We start from the raw sequence: 24,739 nt of genomic DNA on the forward strand, positions 1-24,739 counted from the left end.
ACTACTTATGCTTATATCCACATTCTACAACAGAGTTTAGTTTTGTCTTTAGTTTCCCCAAAGTCTGTGAATAACTAGAAGAGCAAAGAGAAGAGAAGTTAACTACTCATCACTATAGTGTCCCTGGGCTTCTTCATCCCATGTAAGGTCCTGCCAGTTGTCAGTGAAATAAGTGTTTTGTAGTCCCCATGTCCAGGATATTCTCCTCAAATGAATGTGAAAGATGCCTATTACTGTTAATGTTTAGAGCCTTTACTTTTGCCTTGCTGGGGCATCTGTGGGTATTTAATTCTTTGACTCAATTCCTCATTTATATATTAAATAAAAGTAACATCTTTTATAGGAGTATTCTTTGAATATTTTCAATCCATCTGGTTTTTTTTGTTCGTTTTTTTGAGGTTTTTGAGTACTTCATGGTCTTAAATTTACTCCTAGGAAAAGTTGTATTTTTATATATAGGTTTTTTTCTTTGCGACTTGGAATAGTCTATAAATTTCAGGATGCAGCTGAGGATTGCAGGTTCTAACATCTGCTGTCATCGAAGGCATTTCATGATCTCCCCCAGGAGTTTAGCCAGATTCCGAACACTTTACTTTTTCCAAATATATTTGCTGAATAATGGGTTTGGTACTTCTTGGAACTTATGAAGTTACCTCATGGAATGGAAAATGAAGTTTTTGCCAGCAATTGGAACATATACTTGACTCTGTAACTATATTCAGCCAAACCATGTTCAGATGTTTGTACATGATCATGTGCCTATTCTGTTGTGGAGTGGTTTTGGTTAGTAATATTAGCATGCTCTGTGTCTGAGCAAGGCAGATATTTCACTCTGTGTTGAAGCCCTAAATTATTGGGTTAAAAAAAATGTTGATCTGATATATATGACAGATTGCTAGTTATTTCCTTTGGATATTGGAATCCTTATGTTTTATTACCACTTTATCTTATATTTTAGTATTTCAATTTTTATTATGAAAAGACTGAAAATTTTAGTTTATTAGGATTTTGTTTGTATTTCAGTTTTCATTGTATATTTACTGTTTTATGAAATCTCTTAAAGAATTTTAAAGATTTGAATATGAATTTATAAATTGCTATAAAAAGTCTATTGATACTTTAACATAAAAATTTCAAAATTTCAATAAATAGGATCTTTACTAGGTATTTACTAAAGCGTTTATATCTTCTCAGTGTACTATATTCAATAGTTGCAGAAAAATTAGCTGCCACTTTTATTAAAGAAATTCTGCACTATTTCCTATCACTTTATCTTCATTTTATGGCTTCTAATATTCTGTTGTTTTGTTTAGAAAATAGCAAGGCTCGAAGTAATGATTTTGCTGAAAAAAATGGACTCCAGAAATATGAATATGTCTTACAACCAAGAACTACAGGCTTTACCTTTGTAGTAGACCGTCTAAGAGAAGGTAAGCACCCATCTCAAAGTACACTTTATGTAAGTGGCAAAAATAGCTAAAAAATATAGACCTTTAGAATTTACAAGCACTTTTTCATATTTTATTTCAAGAAATGAGATATTATATTTTTACATTACGTTGACCTTATGTGTTAAAATGTTTTATTTTGTATTCTTTAGAAATATAAAAGATATCTTTGTAAAAAAACATTTCTCCCCTTTTTTGGAATAGACGGAAAATAATATACTATTAGACCATCATTCTATTTTTATATGTTTCTTAAATCAACAAAACTGTCTTGAAAGTATCTTATACTATAGTTACTTATACTATAGTTCTTTATAGCTTAAAATATATTTTAACATTCACTTTTGCACTCACTCCAGCAAATGCCTCTGGTTAGTAGGAAGGCAGATAGTAGTTAGTAGTTAAATAGAATGGGCATCTAGATGGTGTGTCAGTTGTTGTAGGTCAGGGATAAACCCTTATTCTTCTGCTTCCTAGTTTGTGGCGCATACTCCTAACTACCTCACACGTCTGTTGAAGGGCCTATGGGGACAAAGTGATTCCACTGACAATATCATACCCAACACCCATTTAAATGTTTACATTTTGATATTCTTATGTAAAAAAACTAATTGTATGTTTTATTATAGCTGCATATTTATATTTTTATGTGTTCATATACACATGTGTACATACAAATAGTACACGTATGAATATATTTGAAAAACTACCCAGAAACATGCTGAAGTGTTAATTTTATAAGAATAATTCAAAGTCCAGCCACCTAGCAGAAGAAAAATCTTGTTTGCACGTTTCTATTCTCTACTCTGATTTCTAGCAAGTCATATTGTATAATGGTGACACCTATGACAAATTATCACCTTCATCTGGTAATTGCTACATTGTCACAAAACTGCTTGTTCCTAACATGAAAGACCTTGGAACATTATGTAAGTATAAAGTTCTTACTTTTTTTCGTAAATGACATCATTGTTATTTCTTGAGGGTTTAATGTGCTTTAAGATACAAAGTATAACCTCAGTTAATAAACTCTGCCAAGATGAAGCATTTTTACAACGAATTACCCATGATTTTAAAGAAATGTACCGTCAAACCAAAATCACATTATAAACCTAAAATACTGCCTCTATTAGCTTAGCTTGCTTTTGGAATTCTGTTATAACTAATATGGAATGGACTCATGGGCTTGATGGGTTATGTCATATATTGAATAGTGAGTGTCCATCTACCCATAGAAGCTCATGGTGAATGCAGTTCTTTTTGCCCATGGAATGGGAGAGGGAGGCACTGAGACAATTAAACAGTGATTTTATTTTTAACTTTTTTTCTATCATGGTACCACTTAATGTGGCTTCCAATTCAGACTCTCCCTTCTCATTCAACAATATGTCTTTTATTTCCTCACATAATCTGTGAATTTATAGTATTTAATGATTTCTGACATCATGGAACATATTCATCTACTGGATTTCTCTGTTAATACAAGCATGATCTTGGAATACATCTTTTGCTAATAAAGACCTGAGTGTAGGCAGGGTAATTGAGAGATTATTTTATAGTGGATAAAGATATGTCAATGGAGCTCTGTTCTAAAATCTGGAAAATATGTTAGTAGCAAGCTGATTTATAACTTCAGGGAATTCGTATTACTTAGTCATTACTCAGAGCACTAGTCAACAACCACAGTATATAATTTTTCCTGCCAGAACTGGCAGCTGATTTCCTCCCTCTTTATATCTGTAAAAAAGAGAAACATAGATGATTCCATTTGCTTCAGCTAGAAAAGTAGATGATTCCATTTATTTCAGTCAGAAAAGTAGAATGGGACCTATATAATAATAGAAATAAAAAATATGATGATGATGATTATAACAGCAGCTAACATTTATTATTTGCTACATACCAGGCATTATGCTAAGTATTCTGTCAATTAATCCTCACAACAACCCTACATGGTAGTTGCATTATTAATATTTAACTTGTAGGACAAATTGAAGCAGAAATTGAGGTGAATTGAAGAAGCTCATCAAAATTATTGGAATGTGGTTTATCTGACTGAATAACCATGCTCTCTCTACTGTAACTTGGTGCCTTTCATATTTGTAGTGTGAATTTTGTTAATAAAGCACCTTTTTAACAATAGTGATCTGGATGGTTTTCTTCAAGAGAGATTTTTAAAAAGAAAAAAAGGCTAAATGGCCAGATCGTGGAGAGATAGTGGTCACAGAGAGGTGGTTATGAAATGACAGGCAGCCAGCACAGCCAAGGGGGCATCAGGTGGAGAATGCAGGGCAGGCAGCTGTGCTTTGGGCAGGAGTTTGGTGGTGGGGGTGGCGGGGGTGGGGACATCAAGTGAAAAGAAAAAGTTTCATTAAGAATCAGGGGTGAAGAGGATCTTAGAAGTCATCTAGGCCAGAGTATTCTTTTAGAAAAGGATTCTGACTCAGACAGGGCTCAGCACAACCTTCTGATCTTCAGGCACCTGAGATCTGCTTTTGATATGCAATTTGAAAAAGAAACTTGCTGTTAAAACAAATGACCATTATAGATAAATATACTACTGGAATCCTGGAGACCACATATTAAAACCAATTATCATTAAATAATATCTTTACTGCTCACACATGTAACTGAATTTAGTTTTGCTCACATCTAATAGCAGAAATGAGAAAATTAGGAGTTTAGGACATCAAGAGGATAAGGATAAAAAGTCATATCAGGAAGCCCTGAATAAGAGAAAAACAAGTAGTTTTTGTGCCTGTTTAGAATATATTTTGTCATCAAGAACATTTAGAAAATATATACTTATCTTGAAATGTAATGCCCATTATATAACTTTATACAGATTTGTTATTCCTGTAATAATAATTGCAAAAAGTTTGCCCTGAGTACCTTGATTTCTATCATCTGTGTACTAGCTTTATACAGTTACTAGATCATAACCTTCTTAAAGATATAGAAAGTCGTGCCCATAGTAGAGACTCAATCAGTATTGAGTTGAATATTATTTTCTTATCTGAAAAGTAAGACAAGCATAGTGTTCTAGCACATCTCAGCATTATATATTGCACTGATTGGTATCCGTCATGGATGATTTATTTTATATGTACCTCTAATCACAGAGCATTTCAATATATGGTTATATAATTTTTTTCAGTACTATATTAACCCCAAAGGAGGTTGCTAACTTAGAGAAAAGAGGCTTTTACATGAGAACTTTTTAAATTACACACCTTAGTAAACTTTTAACTCAGTGCACCAAAATTTAGTTATATTTATCATATTTGGTGCTTCGTTTTGTAACAATAGCTTTATTCTTCTTTGATTTTAGACAAATAATGATTTGGTGCAACCATTATTTGGATCTGTTATGTTTTGTAAGCCAATTACTGAGTTGTACCCATGCAATGATTACTTTCACCATTAGGCAGCACAAGTGTGCACATTCGAAACAAGTTGAAATTAGGTTAAAGTAATTGGGGGTGAGGGATAACAGTTCATATTTTTAGGAAGGGATGTCTTGGTTAAGATTGACCTTGCCTTCCAGCAGTTTACTATCTTCATGGGTAGATAAGAATAATACACATGGGAAAAAGTCTAAAAAGTAATAGTACTATATAATTACATGCTGAGTTTTATGGTATATAACATAAATATTAGCTGAGTAATTTTAGGAGTGTTCTGTAAAGAGAGATCATGTAGTGCTGAAATACTCAGGTAAGGCTTCTTCAAGAAGCTCAATTTCCATTGGAACTTAGAGACCGAGGTTAGAATAAAAATAGGCAATAAAAAATGAGAATGGCTGAGGACGGGAAAAGAAGAGTATAAGAAAGAGCAGAGTTTGGGCCATTGTCTTAGCAGTCAGCTAAGCAAAACCAATTTGAGCTGAAGACTTGTGTTGTAGAGTAACAGACAGTATTAAGAAGGTCGTATGGAGCCATTATTGTTGAAAAATGTATCTTCTGCCCCCAAATAATCAGGTTTTTATTTTTTTCTTGATCACATCAATCCAGCAAATTCAGCTCATGTGTTAAGACTCTAAATCGTATGGATCTATTAAAGTTTTGGGTTTGAAATAAAATGTTTTTTGAATTCAAAGTAAAACAATTCATATTTCAATCCATATTTAGCTCATATACCTAAATTCTAAATGTGAAGGAATGAGGAGTACTGTCTTTCCTTCTAGGGGTTATAGGGTTAACCACTAAAGAAAAAAATAAATTCCCATTAGGATCAGCACACCTGATCAAAAGTCTTCAGTCTATATCCAGGGAGAGAGAATTACTGACTTAATGCCCAGATTACAAATGCGGTATCTGATAGCTCTATCTTTGGCTCCCTTGTTTTGGTCTACTGTAGTTCCCATCTACTCTGAGAAAGTTCGTATTAGTTACCTAAGAAGTAAAAGCAGTATACCAACCATAAACAGCTCAGTCTTCCAAAGCATGGTTAGACCATTTAATTTCTTGAACTTTTTGCTTTGTATACAGCTACCTACTGATAATACTATTAGTCTCTTGCCTGCAGTGGCTGTATCTAGTAAAGATGGCCAACAGGAGCCACTACTCTTTGTGGCTCACATTGCACTTGTCTTAGTTGGTGAGCTTCCCCCAGGATTGTATTTTGAAGACCTTTCCTAACAGCCAGCCTGTTATAGGAGGCCAGGAAGAAAGGCAGACGAATTATTAAAATATTGGGTGCATTGAATGCCATGTACTCTGACCTTTCTATGCGACCTTTTATTGCTGGAAACTATTTATGAAATAGGATAAGACCTTTCCCTTATGTTAAATGTAATTGTACAGTAGATCTTTGACATTTGCTAGACTATTTCTGAGACCTTTTACATTTCCCTAAATTCGCAGATATCTTTAGCATAGCAGTTGAGGCCATTTTATAAAGAATGAAACTTTTGTCTGTTTATGGTGATGAATAGAATACAACAAAACCTAAATGAAATTTGGATAAAAAAGCGTACAGATCAACTAAGTGACTTGGTCCTCCACATCATGAAGCAGAAATGACTCAAATTTGCCTCAGCAAAATTATACATGACCATATGTCAGAGACCTTTGGAGTCACTGATATTGAATCTTTGAATGCCATGGTACTGCTTTCGACCAAAAATGGCATTTATATTGTTTTCTTTGTTCATTTGAGCCCTCTCCCCCTTCTCTGATAGCAAAAACATCTGAGATGCTTACTTAGGACAGATCTTGTCGTTTTGTTTAATGAAAAAAGTCATGACAGTCTTAATGAAAAATGATAGAAGCCCTATATTCTGTACATAAAAACAACCATCTAACATTTATCAAGTACTTACCATGTGCCAAGCACCGAATTGTTCACATTTCTTTCCTTCACCCGTGTAATGACTCATTCAGGAAGCTTTTTAAAACACAGGTACTCAGGTCCAGTCTCAGAACTGCCTAATCACAGTCTGTAGATGTCTGGGATGACAGCTACATCACTCACCGCTTTCATACAGATCGCTTAGTTCTCATAACTGTGCTGGGTGGTGTTTGCACCCTGCCACACCTGAGGAGACCAGCTCTCTTTAGCAACTTGCCAGGGTCACCCGGCTGCTAAGTGGAGGCACCATGTCTTAAACCCAGGTCTGTTTGATGCCAAAGGCCATGTTCTTCCCACTATGTAATAAGTTAACAGTTTTTCTATTGTAAATACTACAAAAATGTCATGTTTGCAGGTTGTTTTACCTCTCCAAGATTTCTTCCTGGGATCCTAGGCTGTATTATGCATTTTGTTTAAGCAGAAAAATACATCGAGGCTATCCTTTCTTGTAAGCATCTTTTATTTTTCTGGATCCTATGTTTATCAGCTCCTTCTCCATTTTTCTGATCCTTAAAATAAAGCAAAACAACAGCAAAAAAATGTGCTGCTTAAAGTATGTGTTCTTTCAAATTGTATTTTTGCCACCAACTCTCAAAAAAATAGCCTGACTTGATTTTCTCAAACTAGCTTACTCGCTACAAAAAAGATGTTTGTTTATTATAAAACAGAACATATTTATTGTAAAAAAATATTTAGAGAATTAATTACAAAGAAAAAGACATTTATAATCTTGCCAGTCACCTCTCAGAAATATTCAGTACCTGCCTTGTTACATGTACTCATTCGTTCTGTGTTTTGTCACATTTTTATATAGATAAGACAAAATTAGGGTCAAATCATATATTTTGTTTTATAAAGTTTTTTTAACTGACTATATACTTTTTTCATTATCCTTACATAACTTTTTAAGTATGATATAGTAACATATGCATAGTAGTCTATCAAATAGGGGGGCTGCTATTTATTTAACTAGTCCTCTATTGTTCAGAATTTAAATTGTTTCCAGTGTTCCACCCCTATAAATAATACTAAAGTATGCATGAATCTCTGTAATTCTTTTCTTAGGATACGTTTCCAAGGATGTATTTCTAAGTCTAATTACTTTTAAAAAGTAAATACTTTTTTTAGTTTTTAAAAAAGTTTTATGCTCTGCCCCATTTCATTCAGTCACCAAATTCAACATTGCCTTGGATGCATCTCTTAGAAACATCCCACCTTCCTATATTTTCACAGTGGCCCCATACATGGGATCCTATTATTTCTTTTTCACTTTTCCTAGCTTTCTGACTGGTCCGCCTCTGGTTTCTCCTTTGTGAATCCATATTGCACACAGCTAACAGTATCCACAAAGTACCACTCTAATTTAATCACATATATGTTTATTTTGTTCTGAAAATGTTTCTTGGGCACATATGTTGCTTGGCTTACTGAGGTATCAAGACACAGCCCATTCCTTTGAGTAGCATAAGGTTTAAGAAACATTATAATGCAGTGTCATAAGAGACATGAATAGAAAGTAACTTGAAGACAAGAAAGGTTAGTCTGTCTTTACCTAGATTGACATTGAAGAGGTAGCATATAAGCAGAGAATTAAAGATTAAGCATTTTCCAGGGAGGAAAGGTATTTAAATATTTATATTACCTCCATATTCTTTGGTCAGGACTTTCTAAAATATGATTCCAATCTTCTTTTAAGATTTTACTTCTCAGAACCCCACTTCATGCAATGGGAGTCAATCTGAATTAATAGACTGTTCCTGACTGTGCCTTATGCTTTCTGAATTTTGCTTCTGGTTATGTCTGTCCAGCTAAAACCTGCAATGCCTTGCTCTTTAAACTCCAAATACTGTTCTTCTTTTAATGATCTTCTAAGAGTCCTGTTTCCCCCAGCTAGTAGTTATCTGGACTCAATGTTTTTCCTCTCTAATAGGACTTAGCACAGTAGACCTTATACTAATAGTTTCTTTAATGCATGTTACCTCTTATCTTCCAAATAGGACTGCTGTAGCCCTGTCTCCTAGACTTAACATTAAGAGCAAGGATTTTATTTCTAATCCAGTTAATACCTTTCAGCCTTATGTTATTTCCCTTTTAGCAACATCTGGAACTGCTGATTCTTCTTGAAATAAGCTCTCTCCTTAGCTTCTCATTTTTTCTACTTCTCTGACTACTTCTCAAGACTCTTTTGCAGGTTCTTTATACCGATCTGTCCCTTGAATGTTTATGTTCCTCATAAGGCTCTCAAAGAAACAAAGGTTCCCTTGTTCTCTCACTCCACACATTCTTCCTGGGCCATGTTATTCGAGTTGGTGGCTTCAATGATCATCCATGTGCTATGGCTCCTAAGTCTAAATCCTTATTCCAAAGCCCTTTCTCAGTTCAGAGCCATAAATGTGATTTTTGTCACTTGGAGGCTCTGTAGACACTTCAGCTTCAATGTGTTCAAAACTGAACTTGTCATTTCCCCTTTTCCTCTTATAACCCCCACACCTCAGAATGGTGGTGGCGGCAATGACGATATTGAGTGCTTATGTGCCAGTATTATTCTAAGTGCTTCACGTGGATTAGTCCATTTAATTCTTGGAGAAGGTATTATTATCATTTCCATCCTATGCATGAGGAAACTGAAGTACAGAAAAGTTAAATAGTACAAGATTCCCACTTTTTAAATAGCAGAGCTGGGAGTCTGGCTGTAGAACCTTTGTCTTAACAACTATGTATCATTAACTCTGTTGCTCAAGTCACAAACCTGGAAGTCATGTCTTGCCTCCTCTCCCTCAGCCTTTCTCACATGCCCTGAAATCCCAACCAAGGCCTTTTGATTTTCTCTCGTCAGCATCTCTCAAATTAATCTTTTTCTCTTCATTCTCAGTGCCATCATATCTCCCTCGAATTATCGTGCAGCTGCTCAGCTGGTCTTCCTAGTTCTGGTCTCCCCTTAACCAGTCCTTTCTCTACATTGTAGCTGGACTGTCAAACCTTTAAGTGAGGTTGTTAGACTCTTAGGCTCTGGCGTCAAAAGGCCTGGGTTAGAATTCTAGCTTCACCAGGATTAGCAGTGTGACTAGTCGGGTCACTTTCACTCAGTAAACCTGTTTCATCATCTGTAAGATATGGTAATTATAGTACTTACTTTAAACGATATTGTAGGACCCTTATGAAGATTCATTGCAGCCATGTACATAAAGCCTGGAAAATAGGAAGCCCTCAGTAACTGTTGCAGTGCAGATGTGATCGTGTCAGCTCCCAGCTCAGCTCTTCCTGGGTTTCACAGTGCTCCAAGGCTAAATCTACTTTCTTTAACATGATTTACCAGGCTCTTTATGATCTCGTCCTTGCTTACCTCTGGCCTCCTCACCCACCTCCTTTGTGGCACCATGTGTCCCAGCCTTACTGAACTGCCATCATCTCCCAGTACTCGGAGCCCTCGCCACTGTAGCGCAGCTCCTCGTACTCGGGCTGTAGGCTGCAGCCTAGATAACTGGCCATGCGAGAAGCTTTTCCAGCTATGTTAGACTTCTGTGTTCCCTGTAGAGATGCTTTTCCTACTATATCTGCCCTATGTAAATGTTTTCCTACAGTATTATCAGTCGTTTAATTGTCTGTTTTGTCCATTAACTCACGTTTCCTGACCATAAGCTTCAAGTCTTTCCCATTGACGGTTTTTATTCTCAGCCTTCAGCACAGGCCTGGCATATAATAGACACCCTTTAAGTTTTTTGAACCAGTCAGCTAGCTGCTTGATGTAATTTTATACCCTGCTATGTTCCAGTAAAGATTTAAAGTTCTAATAAAGATTTAAATGTAAATATGTCCGCTACAATAACAGCAATGCCACAACATAAAAGAAATTAAGGTAAAGGGAAAATAAGAGTGTGAAGTTAGTATACGATATATGTTACAAGGTTCATACATATGTTGTAAGGTTAATATACAAACTATATGTTACAGGTTTCTGTGTTCCTATAAAACATGGGTTCATAAATTGACCCTGAGCTTTCTGGCACCTTTCGTGGAGGGAAACTGAATGGTATCATTGACGAGGTCCGTAAGGTTAAAGCACGCCACATGCTCAGAAGAAGCATGATCATTTCTGAAGGACTTGAGAGGACGATCTGCCATGGTTCCTTACAGGACACTGTGTACTCTCATGCCCAGCGTCCTCATAGCTTTGTGTTCTCTTTATGTTAAATGTTCCACATAGCCTCAGGGAGCTCTCCCACATTGGCTGTGGCAGAATGAAAAAGAGCAGTCAGTAAAAGCAGCCTCATAAGAGGTCGAAACGTGGGCTGCATGTGGATTTCCTGTATCTTAGCTCTAGAGATATGGAGAGACTGCGTATTTCACTCACTAAGATTTTGGTGAGAATTGGTTTGTACCGAGTTTGATAACTCTTCACAAAGCATCTGTTGTACAGATATTTTGTATCATGAGTGAAGTGCATGGCCAAGGGCTTTACTAGCGACTGCTGGGAGTAGGATTCTCTTAGGGAAGGTGAGGAGCCTGCTGAGATTTCACACAGAATCGAAGACCACTTTACATCCAAACTGAGGCTGGCCAGCGTGTTCCTCGGAAAACAGTCGAGATTTGTGTGTTTTTGTGTCCTTTGCAGTGCTTCAGAAAATGGTGCCCTGCATGTAGTCAGCAGACCGTTGCCCAAGTTCAGTCTGTCTGTGTGGCCTTTCTGGTCTTGTTTCTTGCTGTGACCCCACTTCCTATCGTCATTCCAGCTGTGTGGGATATACTTTCTCACGCTATTTCTTTTCCTAAATTGTTCCTAGTCATCTGGGTAGCCCCTGTTGGCCCTTCAAAACAGTTCACATGCCTTTTCCACTTCGGACAATCTCCTGACCTCTTCAGGTTGCTGAAATTCCCTCTTCTTACTCACTGTACTCTTTACATTTGTCTTAGTCACTTTTTTCATTTTTTTTTATAATCAGTGATGTTTTTTTCTGTCTCTCCTTTGGGCTCTGAGCTCCTTTAGGGTAGATACTGTGTCTTTTTTCTTTTCATTTCTGAGGCCTTAGTCCAGTGCATGAATATTATAGTGCTCAATATTCAGTTTAGGTTTGTACAGACTTTTGTAGATCTGTTTTCAGCATCTCACACATATACGCTCATTGATTAGTAATGCCTCCTACCACCTTCAGTCTAGACATCAGACACTTGGCAGATATTAATTCATTTTGACCCCTTTATTGCAACAGAGGTTAGATTTATGGCAGTGCTAGAGGGCCACATAAGGCAGGTGCACAGTTGATAAATGCTCTCATAAGACAGTCTCCTGTTTTATTAACCACGGAGGGATAAAAGGCTGATTTTTTAAAAAAAAGATTATCTATACTGTTAGAAGGGACACACAGAAACATGTTATTTGTAATCTAAATGAACAGGGTCTTGGCATTTGATCATATGAAAAAGCAGTATGGAATTGTGGCTTTTAAATGTCTCCCTGGTTTATTAGTATTTCTACTCAGCAAGTTTCAAATTCTCAGTACCTCTCTGTACCACTTGACTTCAGTAGGAAAAAAGTCTTGTCCTAGGCTGTCTCCTACATCTCTAACATCAGTCAGCTATTCTAAATGCCTACTGGTGAGAAAGATAGGCCTGGGTAATAATGAGTGCATGTCTTATGGCATCATTAATAAAAAAAAATTCTCAAAATATACATTCTACTATTGGTTAGGAGATTATCATTTTTATGGATGAGTGAAAATTATATACACGTTATCTTTTACTTATTCAAAAGGCTTGTCTGTGCTTAAATATTGATGTTCTGTTATAATGTTTATATTATTTTCTTAAGAATAACATGCTAAAAATATGCTGATAACTGTGACACTTACAAAATATGTTTATCTTAAAATCCCAGAATTGTGGAAGAAGCTTTGTAAGTAAAATTTGTGGAACTGCCTTTGAGTGATAACCTTCTGTAGACTGTATACTAACCATAAAGAATATTGTTACATACAAGAAAACGTTTTGTGAGTTTTCCCTCTGAAGACAAAAGTGAGAGATATGAAACAGCAGAGGATGCCAGTAGCTGTGCCAACATGGTGTTAAGTCACTGTGTTGCAACTGCACGCTAAATCTCCATGTCCTCATAATGTTGTTTGGAAGCAAAATACAGGAGTTTCAGTGCGTATGCAAAATGTATGTAACAATATACTCTAGTTTCCTGTTCATATGAAAACCAAAATTTATTCTCGCCAAAGTCGAGATGTTGGCCTGATTCTAAAACCAGAGATTCTAAATCTCTGGCTACTTGAATCTAGAGATTCATCTTAACAGGAACTTATGCTTGCCTTTTGGTTTTATATAGTATATAATTTCATTGTGGATATATTTCTTTTTTGGGTTTGTCCAAAAAAGCTTTATTTTGTTTCTTCTTTATTCTGGGCATGTGTCCATTTCATTATTTATAAAGGTTGTGCCTCTTCTCGTTTAGCTTTATAGATTTTTTTCTTATTTAAAATATCCTTTTTGTATTTTTCCAGTTAGGACCTTTCTCATTTTTCGTTTTTGAAATAAATTGATGTTTGTTTTGAGTATTGCAAGGACATTGTTAAAATAATACTGACCTTGCTGGTGTGTGTGTGTGTGTGTGTGTGTTTGCAAATGCAAACCAAGTTCATGTGTCTTTACTTTTGAAAAATAGATCCTTAAAAAATTAGTCCCCCAAAACGTGAAACTAAATATAGAAATTGTTTTCTTATTAATGTTGAAAATTGTTTGAACAGCTTTCTAAATGAATTGTTTTCTCTTTTATTCTGCATAATTATATTTTATATGTAACATAATTATATATTATATATTGTTATATGTATATTTTACAACATAAGCACCCTGCACTTATCTGATTGCTAAAAGCACTGAAACTCACTTTATCGTAGAACCTGGGCTGAGCAGAACAAGTCCTGGTACAGTTATCATAAGCTGGCTCCTCTGTACTCCATGAAGCAGAAAGTGTTGCTTTCTCCTAACAGTCATACAGGACAGGAAGGCCTGTGTGTCCTCAGTGGCTTTCATGCCCTGTGCAGAAAGTATGATGTTTGACTACATGGGGCAAATTCCAAGTGTTCTCTTACTTGGTAAGATCATTGACTTGGAGAATCTGTCAGAGCATGCATATGCACATAGCGTGCCTATTTTAGTGTGTGTATTTTGTGATTAGTAACAATGCAAATACTTTTCCTTGTGGTTTAGTCATCTTTTTCACAGAGAATGATAATTGAAGGAGAAATTAAAAGTAATATAACCACTAACTTACAATTATTTCTCAATCTTTGTTTTGTAAAGTACCTTTTCCAGTTACAGTATCATTTGAACTAACAGTAATCTGCAATGTAGTCAATTCTTTTCATTATAATGTTTTACATGAAAAAAAGTCAATGTCTTAAATCTTTTGACAGCAGGTGTCATGTTTGTACTCTTTTTTGTCTTTTTAATTCTCTATTTTTCATGTTGCATGCCTGTCTGTCATGACTAAAATACTTCTCTAGCAAATACTTGAGTGCTGTCAAGTAAGCACCTGTCAGAGATTCCTTATTATTTATTGTATATAACACATTTTAAAAGAATCTACAGACTTGGGTATTTTAAACAGCCTTTTAGCCAACCAGCCTGTGGTACTATGTGGGTGCTACACAACTTCTTAGATGTTAAATGTCAGAAATTTGTGTTGAGCATTGTTTGCTGTACTCTGTAGGTTAACAGCTGCTTTCTTTGAAGTGGTAGATTTTATCTTCCCAACTTTCCATTCTTTGGATTAATTTTGCGTTGTATAAATGTAGCGGGAAAGTAGTTTGGGGTTCTATGTAGAAACTTTGACAGAACTTTTGAGAATGTTTTACAAAAGTTTAAAAATCCTGTACCCATAGTTTATTAATGATTTACATCTTCCTTGTTTCCCCATAGATTTGAAACGGCCTTTAGCAGAAGATAAAATAAGGAAAACATGGCTTACAGTGCCAAAGTCAGGTATTAAAGTGTGCGTGTGCTTAGGGCTTTATTATCCGAGTTGAGAAAAACTACTCTAGTCAAACCTGAAATTATCAGTGACCTTCTTAGAAGTCAAGGCATAAAGGGTCTTCCTATATTTTACTCATTACGTAAAGTTGTTGGTGATTTACAAAGGTAATGAGCTAATTTATAGCAGAAGATGAAGTGTTAGCCGATGCCTTTTCTGGGCATAGTTATCACTATTCTTGGTTAGCAGATCTGAGTTCAGTTAACCAGCATTCCTCACATGTGGACAACGAACTATTCCTATTTTTGCAGACTGCTCTTAGATGCCATTATTATAAAAGATCTACCACTTGGCCATGATATACTTCCACTCAGGAGAAGAACTTGGTACTATCGATGTGAGTATGTGGAAAGTATAGTTAAGTCCTCACTTAACGTTGTCAATAGATTCTTGGAACTGTGGCAGAATGATATATAATGAAGCCAGTTTTACCATAGGCTAATTGATATAAATAAGAGTTAACTTCCTATAGCATCTCATCAACATCATAACAAAACAATGTTAAACAAAACGACATTATTTGAGGGCCTGCTATACTTTGAACATTATTTTCTGGATCATGAGACTTACTTGCTTTCATCCAAAATGGAATTTTAGCATTCACAATAAGTTCATAATAATAAACTCAAATGAAGTGTTCAAATAGGTTAACAATTAGTTTTCATTAAAGAAATTATTAATGACCTTTCTGATCAGTGAAATATCTTGAATATCTTATATAATTTATTATGCTATCGCTGTCTCGCCATTGTAAAGTCAAAAAATTGTAAGTTGAACCATCATAAGTCAGAGACCATTAGTACTAAGATGGTAAGAACTAAAATTAGGAAAGACTTGCTAGGAAACACTGACTTCTGTTTAGACTTGACAGATGAACAGAGTTTAGGCGAAGGGACGCATATCATAAAAAGTTAGCCCTGTGCATATTGTCATTAAAATTGTGCTTATTAAAGGTGTTTATATTTAAATATTCTATAGAAAATGTCTTTCTTGTAAATGCATATAATCTGAGTCTTAGTTAAGGCCTATGTAAAGTTCATACCGTGTGAACAAGGCATGCTGGTGACAGCATCAGAATCAAAATTTATGATGAACCCATCCCTATGCCCACGTAGATCAAGTATCACAGAAACAATGTATGAGTGAATAATAGAGAAGGGTTGTAGTAGGTGGCAGAGTAAAGGGGAACATTTAGGGAACTAGACCTTGAATTAGACATTGAGGAATAGTAAAGTTTGATCTGGTAAAGAAATTGGGAGAGTACAGTCACAGTTGGAGATCCAGCAATGGGGAGTGGCCGGATTGGAGCTCAGAATTCATCTTTTTACGTGGTAGGATCTAAAGTTAGAGAGGAAGTGTTAGTTGTCATGAAGTCTCACTTCTAACAAAGTTGGAAAAAAAAAAAATCAGAAATAGTGGGAGTTGTGAAGATGCTATTTATGACTTTATAAATCCTCTGGGACTGGTGAGTAAATTGTTCCCTTCTTAGTATTCTAAGAGTTGATGATCTTCCTAAGCAATTTACTACTATTCTCAGATAAAATAAGATTTATTGGGTTTATCATCATCATAGTCATCCCAAAACAGTCTTCTTTTGAGATTTCTGCATTTATTCTATTCAGGTTAAAGGAAGACTCAGTAAAAGTAATTGCATCTCATGTTTTTTTTATCTCTTTTAATCCACAATTGAGGTATTTACAGACTGTATAATGGCATATAGTAGGAAAAAAGTATGATTCATCCTAATTACAAAGCTTTTTCCCAGGAAAGAATCATTGGAAAAATGTCTTACTTGTATTTTCACTAATGGTTATGAGACACTCAAATTTTTTTTTCTCTTTCTGTATATGGCTGTAAATGGTCATAATTTTATATTTGCATATATTGCTTTGATATGAATTAATCTTTTCAAGCAGTATTGGCCTGTTTGCAAGGTCGGATACTCGTGGACTTTATGGATTTGTTCTCTAAAACTTCAGCAATGTATCAGATTCTAGGTGCTGAAAGAATTCTTGCACATAAAGCCTGAGAAGAGTCATTGGGTGCAGCAACTAGAATGTATTTGTTGACCTCAGAACAGTTTCACAGGACTGGGGTGCCAGATTTGAGAGGAGTTAAGGTTGATGTACAGAAATAGAGATAAAAAATTTAGGTGATTCCTACAGGCAGTTTGCTGAAAAAGGACAGGAGAGAGTTTGCGTAGTTAGTAGAAGGAAGCCACATCAGGATAACTATGGCATGTGAATATTTTTAAAGGCACAGAAAATTCAGTAGCAGAAAAGCTGAAAGTGAATTGAATTAATGATGGAGTACATTTGCTAAGAACTTAGGAGGGGATAGAAACAAAGTTAAGGGGATTCCTCATTCTAGGGCAAGAGGCAAGGCTGACTATGAACATATGGTTTGAATGTAGGTTTTGGTAGTGAGAAAGTGAGGGATTATTTGATGGAAGGCCATTCTCTCTGTCAGATCAGAGGTTAGGTAATCTAATGATGATGATGGGTTATGTACAGGACAGAGCTGCTCATTGAGAGTTTGGAATAGTTGCTGTGGAAATGAGAAAAGGAAGCTTATGAAAACAAGTAAAAGCGGTGTTGAGCACCAGGCCCAGTCTGACTTCCACCACAGCCGTAAGCTCCATCCAGAGTGGTGACTCATTGCCTGCACTGGCCTCGCTCCTTCCCACCACCTGCAACACTCCCATTCTGCCTTTTATCAAGTCCACCTGTCCTTTTATGCTCAGCTCAGGTAGATTATTTTGTGATCTGTTCAACAGAAAGTGCTCTCAGTCCCCCTCCAGTCTTCCATAACAATTGAACCACTCTTAAGAATCACATAACTTGCAAATATATTTTATCTGCTTTTCTAAATTTTAATTCCCTTTGGGGCAAGGATCCTGGGTTTGTCAGCATTTATGTTTCTGTTTCTGTCTGCCTAAGGTAGGGCTGCTACGTTGTTCAGTAAATAATGAATGAATAAATTAATGAATGAAGCAAATTCACCACAACCAAATTGTAGAAGAGCAGTGGAGTTTGTTAGAAATCTTTAGCCAGCTAATAACACACAGGCATCAACTTAAAGATTATATATATGTGTGTGTGTGTGTGTGTGTGTGTGTGTGTGTGTGTGTGTGTGTGTGTGTGTGTGTGTGTGTGTGTGTATGTATATATACACACACACACACTCTCCTTTACAATAGCAGTGAAATATGTTGTATTTGTAGATGATCACTCTAATTTAATTTAGTGGCTCAAGTTTTTAGTATTTGGCTTATTCATATTAACCTAGGCATGAAGAGCTTACACTGAGCATAATCTCTATTGTGTCGAACTTTTTTTTTTAATTATGCAGCTTTTATCTTGGCTTTTCTAATGGTTAGGGTGCTAAAGCCATAATGTACCACACACTCAAGGATTAGGTTTCCTTTTGAAATTTGTTTTTAGTATCTTATTGACTCACTGTACTATGCTGAAGGAACTTTGTGTACCAGCATTAGCATCATATACTGCTGGCCCTACAAGATTTGACTAGGAGAGGAGAACTCACGATGAAAACAAGGAGGCAGCGATTACAGAAAATGGCAATGCTAGACTTAGCAAAATATGATGGAGCATGCTTGAGAATTCTTAGCTTTATAAAGCCTTGCTTTCCATTGTCTAGGAGCTCATAACATTTCATAAATTGAAGAAGACTGCTGTTCTCTTATAAAGGTCATTCTTTTATTAATTAATTTTTTTGAAGAAGTTGAATGTTTTATTATTAAACTTTCTTGTTTTGCTCCAAGGCTGTTGCTTCATTGTATAAAAATAGCACAAGCAAATGCAGTATATTGCAAAATTAAGACAGTATTGTTCATCATCTGACACTGTAGCAACTAACAAAAACTTTTCTCCACTGCCAGTTGTTTCCAGTGGAAAGATCATTAAATATTTTGTCCCAAATCCAGATGGATGGATGTAAGTAAGTTGTAATATTATATAAAGCTTAAGATAACAATATTGTTATCCTCGAATTACATAATTTTTATAGCTGGATTTTACCATAAATTATTTCAGGAATTCTGAATGTAACTGTGGCCTAGTCTAAAAATCATAGGGTGTTGTAGAAAAGATGCATATTATGTTCATATGCAATCATTAGAAAGTTAAGGGGTATTTTCTTCCAGTAGCATTGTAGTTTCTTTTTCCATTGATATTACTAAAAGTTGCTATTTTAACTCTTCTATCCACCACTAATTTAAGACAACTTTATGCTAGATAAAGTTGTTTCATACTACTTTAGGGGGTTCCATGTTCATTCCTCAGTAGATTTTATGTATTTCTCATATGCTTCTTCACTCATTACTTCATCTAGTTCTGAAGGGTTATTCAGTGTCATCTTGATCAGCCAGCTGTCTTCATAAGAAGATTTGGTGACAAGTCCTGGATTTTCTGCGAGAGCTTCATTAACATCAGTTACTCCTGATAGAGGAGCATAGAGTTCACTAGAAGCTTTCACACTTTCCAAAGCACCAGACTCATCTCGTTTGTTCAACTTTGGCCCAGCTTCAGGCAAACGACAGTAAACATCTCCTAAGCCTTTGTGTGCAAAACTGCCGATTCCCACTATTCTGATACCATTTTCTGGGGTTATCCATTCATGTTTCTCTTCATTTACACACGGAGAGCAGACTGGGGCCAGTGTGCAACATCCTTCAGGCGCCTGCCCCAGGGCCCCGGCAGGTGCCAAGGCGGCATGTGGGCTGCAGGCCACAGCCCACATGCTCCATGCTGCCCACAGCGCCATATTCTCCAAGGTCAGCCTCTTTGTATATCACTTCACAATTTTTAATAATTCAGATATTCGTATTCTGACCATTTTTTGCTCTGTGAACCTGTTTATTTTATTTATATTCTAATTTTGGTGATTTTATTTATATTCTAATTTGGTGATTTTATCTAATGTGCTGGCCCACACAAACTTAATGTATAGCTAAGTTAGCCAATAGATGTTTTGGTGATTTTATCTAATGTGCTGGCCCACACAAACTTAATGTATAGCTAAGTTAGCCAATAGATGTAAGTAGCTGTTTGTTGGGTACTAATTAGAAGTACATTGTTGTGGCTTATCGTGAAAATAAAACTCAGTATTTACATCTTAATTTGCATTTCAGAACTTTTTTTTTTGGCATTATTCATTTGAGGAGCTAAACTGGAAGTTTCTCAGATGCTTCTAATGCCTCTTTTGCCATTTTAGACATAGAGAGATACAGATGGCAATCCACTCATATTCCACTTATGTGAACTCCGAGATCATGGGCTTCATTGTTTCATTCAAGTGCAATAAATTGTCTTCTGCATCACAATAGCAGCCTTGTCCTCTGACTGCCATTGCCCCTACCCAAGGCCCGGAGAGCACATACTTGAATTTTTTCCTTGTGTCGGTGCTACTGATCCATCCACTCATATCCAGGTTTTCTTACCTCAAAGCCCAGTGCGGTCTCTGGACAGACAGTGCTAAAGCGTACTCTCTCCTGGGGAAAGGGTGGTCAGGACAGATATAACCCTCAGATTCTAGGTTTATCTGCTGAACTTGTTCAGAGTAGGCCAATATATTATCAAGTGGAGTGAATAAAATGCAGAGAAAAGAGGAAAAGGAATCTTGCCAAGCAAACTGCCATCACTTCTGTGGCAGTTTCTTCCTATACAGTTATTTTCACACATTGGCTTTTTCAGGCTTCTGTGTATTGGTGCATATATGTGAGATTTTGCTTAGAAATCACTCAGGATCTTAGCTTTGTTTTGTTTTTCCTACCGAAATTAATATGTAGGGATATTTGAGTGGACGAGAAGATGAGGGAAGAGGGGTCATTTCTAGTTGTGGCCATTTCCTCCAAGAAGCTTCCTGATTCTGTCAGCCAGAAATAGTCTCTCTTTCCCCTAAATTCCTGTAGCAGTTTAACTGCGCTTGTGCTACGGCTGCCAGCGCGTGCTGCACTTGCATAAACAGACCTTGCCCTTCTGCACTATGAGCCCGTCGGCTACCTTGATCTTTCTTTGTTTCCAGCCCTTGATACATATAGCCAAAAATGGCTTTGTGTTGCAGTTGTTAATTATTCTGATTAGCCATTCATATCCAGAATGGTTTTAGTAATAAAGAGGACTTCTTGGTGACTTAGTGAATCTATTCAAGGTATATGTTTGGTAGGTACAGATACCATAGCCTTAAAGAAGGTTAAAGATTGCTGCTTTGTATAGAGGTTGATGGCAGATGGCTATTAACTATGAGCTATTTTGGAAGATTCTTTAGATTTCTTGTTGCAGTTTTCTAGTTCATTGTCCTTTACAAGTAGCAGAATTTGGTCATGGTTGCTGATGTAGTTTAGAAAAAAACATCTTTCCATAATGATAATTAGTCTGAGTCTTTTTACTTTAGAATTCATTAGAACTGACTATACTCTAGACTCTAATATAAATGTCTTTGACTTCGGTGATGCCCTTTGCTTCTCAAGCACATCACGAAGCATCAGTGATCTTTCCAACAATGTTATTTGATACCCATGAATGGCAGGGCAGGGGAGGGGGGCAGTGGGAAATGAAGAACTAGTTGCTGTCCTGATAAGGAACCAACATCACCGTTTTTCAAAAACTCTAGCCTTTCTCTTTGGTGACTTCACCGTCTGCATGATGACACGTTACCCTTACTACTTCATACTTGGGATTTTGTCTTCTGGAACTGATCTACCTGTTAAATGTTAAACATCTTATTCTCTGACCACAATCTCTTCCATTACAACTGTCAAAAGTTATTCCCCCCTTAGCTGTTCTTTACTCTCATTAAGATCTCTTTTCCCTTAATGCCTATATTCCTTTTCCCCATTCATACTTATCCTCCTGCTTTCTTCTTTTCTCCCATCCCAGTTATACTCTGTAGCCCACCCTTTAAAACCATACTCTTGTCAGTATCCTCAACACCTTAGCCCTATTGCCCACGTCTGGCAGAAGTGCAGTCCTGCATTTTGCCAGCTGCCCGCCTTCTCTACACTGGCTTTGACCTCTGATGGAGATAATCCCCCCAACTATGCAGATCACTGCAAAATAAATTCTTGGTTGCTGTATTAGTTTTCTAGAGCTACTGTAACAAATTACCACAAACTGGGGTGGCTTAAAACAATAGAAATTTATTCTCTCATAGTCTGGAAATTAGAAGTCTGATATCAAGATGTCAGTAGCCACACTCCCTCTGAAGTCTCTAGGGAAGAATCGTTCCCTGACTTGTCTAGCTTCTAGCGGTTGCCAACAATCCTTGGCATTCTTTGGCTTGTGGTAACATAACTCCAGTCTCTGTGCCTGCATCTTCACATGGCCTTCCCGGTGCCTCTCCTCTTATAAGGATACCACTCATCCTAGATTTAGGGCTCACTCTGATCTAGTACAGCCTCATCATAACTAATTATATCTGCAAAGACCCTATTTCTGAATAAGATCACATTCTAAAGTTCTACTGGACATGAACTTGGGGAGACACTATTCAACCCAGTATAGTTTCTGATCTAAAAACTACCCTTTCTTCCTTCAAACTTGCAGATTACCTGAGTCTGCATTCAGTATTTCTTCCTGTTGTAATGAAAGAGATCCTCCTCCTGTGTAAACCTTCATTTTTCCCCAGCTCCACACTGGATCCTATACCCTCCTGCCCCGCTCAGGAAACCTCACTCTAAGATTTATCTCCTTTCTCTTAACCGTGTCTTTAAGCTCTAATTTACTAATGGTTCCTTGTCTTCAGCATTTATGTCATTCAGATATCTTTAGTCTTTAAAAAGACAAAGAAAAACTATGTCTACACAGATGTGGGGTTTTTTTATCATGCAGTTTTTCTTTATCCCCACCCCTACTCCAGCTTTTATTCTACTTCTTTCTTTCCTGCAGACACAGGCTTCTTAGAAGAGCTGTCATCTCTGTCACCACATCCCTAACCCTGATAACTTCACAACGCTTCATAGTCAGTCTTCCACCCCTTATCTTCCATGGAACCTGAAGTCTTTCAAGTGACCACCTGGTTGTGAAACCCAGATCTTGTCCCTTCTTGCCCCGTCACTAACACTTGACTCTGATGGACAGTCCCTTCCTCTAGAAACATCCCCTGCCTTGAGGAGAGTTTATGGAGAATTGGGGAAGAGGATAAACTAGATAGAACTACAAGACATCTGAGATCTCTTGTGATTCTAAGATTTCATGATTTTCTGAGATTTTAGGAACTTCAGTTTACTTTGTTAATAAACCTTTTAAGCAGTTTGTGGTTATTTAAACATGGTAGTGCTTTTTAAAAAAATAATGTTGAGACTACAGAATGTAACATCTTTCCCATGCGGTTACTGTAATTTCAAAGAGATTATTTTTAGTAACTGTATTTGTTATTATAAAATTTCTCAGAAATAGAAAACACACTAGGGAAACTTTAAATAGAAACTAGATGTACTGAATTTTAAAGTCTAACATCTGAAGATACAAACTTTGATGTATTAAGTTATCTTTTGACATTCTGAAGTCTGAAAAATCCTCTTGTAAGGTTTTTATATCTATAAAAATAGGCTCATCCCAATTAATTTTTCAAAAGAGTAGGATGATAAAGGAATAAAAGAAAATGGAAACTAAATGGTATAAAAGAGTTAAGCAAAACTCGAACAGTTTATAATTTCCTCCCTTTCCTTACAATATCTATAGTATGAAGAACTCAGTTGTTTAAACATTTTTTTCCCAAACAGCTCTCCTTTTAGATGGTTTAATTCTAGTAGAAGTGGGACAATTCTAATAGAATTTTTATCCAAGAAAAATGTTTAAAAGATAACTGGCCTGCCTTTAAATTGCTGTGTCATTCCAGATGTCCCCAAGTCTTCCTAGCCCGAAGATGCAGTGCGGTCCTGTTAACACCAGCCGGGCTTCTGCATCTCTCTCCGGTATCTGCCAAAACTTTCCAAGTAGTTCTGTCTCAGGGGTTCTGACCTGGTAGAAGTCTGCTCTGGAATCCTTGCGTGTATTGCCACCTTGATCAGGTCATCTCACAGCTGGCACGGGCCATGAGATACTGCTTCGCTGCATCTCATGTGCTCCCAAGCTGCTAGCCCCACTAGGGCTAGGGGTGCTGCACTCCCTCTGTCCTGCTGGATGTCCCCCTTGGAAAGAGTTCCTTCAGCTTTTAATTAGAATCTTCTCTCTCCCTGGGAGTCAGACCTAATCCTTGAGGAGGAAAAAAAAAAAACCTCGCTTTACTCTTCTTGTCCTTTTTACCAGTTCGAGCTCCTGTGGCTGGGCCCCAAACATCCTCTTCAGAGGCCTTTTTGTACTGCCGTATCATTCATGCACGTAAGTGGAGGGTGGGGAGCAGGAAGTGGATGAACAGTTATATCAGTGATACCGGCGCCTCTGTCTGGAGCCAGAGCTCCAGGATTCTGAGGCTTCAAACTCTCCCTTCCTTTCCGTCCCCCACCCCCCCACTTCAGTTTTGTCCAGATGTAGCAAATTAATAAAACACCCAGTGAAATCCAGTCAAATCAAACTGCAGAAGTCTTCAAAAGTTTTTTAAAAATATTTCCTTTCCATATGAATTGCTACAAACTTGATAGTTTAACAAGATTTTGGTAAACAATACATTTTGTAAATTCTGCAAATTGGTTATTTAGCAGTTGGATCCTTTAGCAACTTGGCCTGTTCTTCATCAGATATTAAATCTCAGGTTCACCTGAGATGTCCTACTGCCATAGCTTTCATGACAGTGAACTTCAGAACACTTTTTAAATGTTGTTACATGTCTTCCAATTGAAATAATTGTTCCACATTTAGTTTTATTGAGAACAAAATGTCATCTCTCTTGGGTTTCTAATCAGTGTGTGCAACACGATTACAATAGTTCTTCAGGGATAGAGCGTGAAGAA

The 24,739-nt window shown here is 36.7% G+C and overlaps 1 protein-coding gene and 1 pseudogene across 9 annotated transcripts in view; one reads left to right on the forward strand and one right to left on the reverse strand.

Moving 5' to 3' along the window:
* LOC105299139 (lysocardiolipin acyltransferase 1) overlaps positions 1 to 24,739 on the forward strand; it is a 166,657-nt gene that overhangs the window by 92,441 nt on the left and 49,477 nt on the right. For 6 of the 9 annotated variants that reach the window (XR_002782894.1, XR_002782893.1, XR_002782892.1 and 3 more), the window contains one exon: positions 1,314 to 1,430. Coding sequence is in view for 3 of the 9 variants with exons in the window: in XM_023536936.1 (XP_023392704.1) it covers positions 1,314 to 1,430; positions 14,718 to 14,824 (224 nt within the window). In the remaining 6 variants the exon portion in view is untranslated. Of the gene's footprint in view, positions 1 to 1,313; positions 1,431 to 2,265; positions 2,360 to 14,717; positions 14,840 to 15,080; positions 15,107 to 24,739 lie in introns of those variants that run through there. The other 3 variants (XM_023536937.1, XM_023536936.1, XM_023536938.1) reach the window with 3 other exon arrangements.
* LOC111746047 lies at positions 18,066 to 19,723 on the reverse strand (annotated as a pseudogene).

Source organism: Pteropus vampyrus, unplaced genomic scaffold (genome assembly GCF_000151845.1).
Source record: "Pteropus vampyrus isolate Shadow unplaced genomic scaffold, Pvam_2.0 Scaffold173, whole genome shotgun sequence".
NCBI classification, from domain to species: domain Eukaryota; kingdom Metazoa; phylum Chordata; class Mammalia; order Chiroptera; family Pteropodidae; genus Pteropus; species Pteropus vampyrus.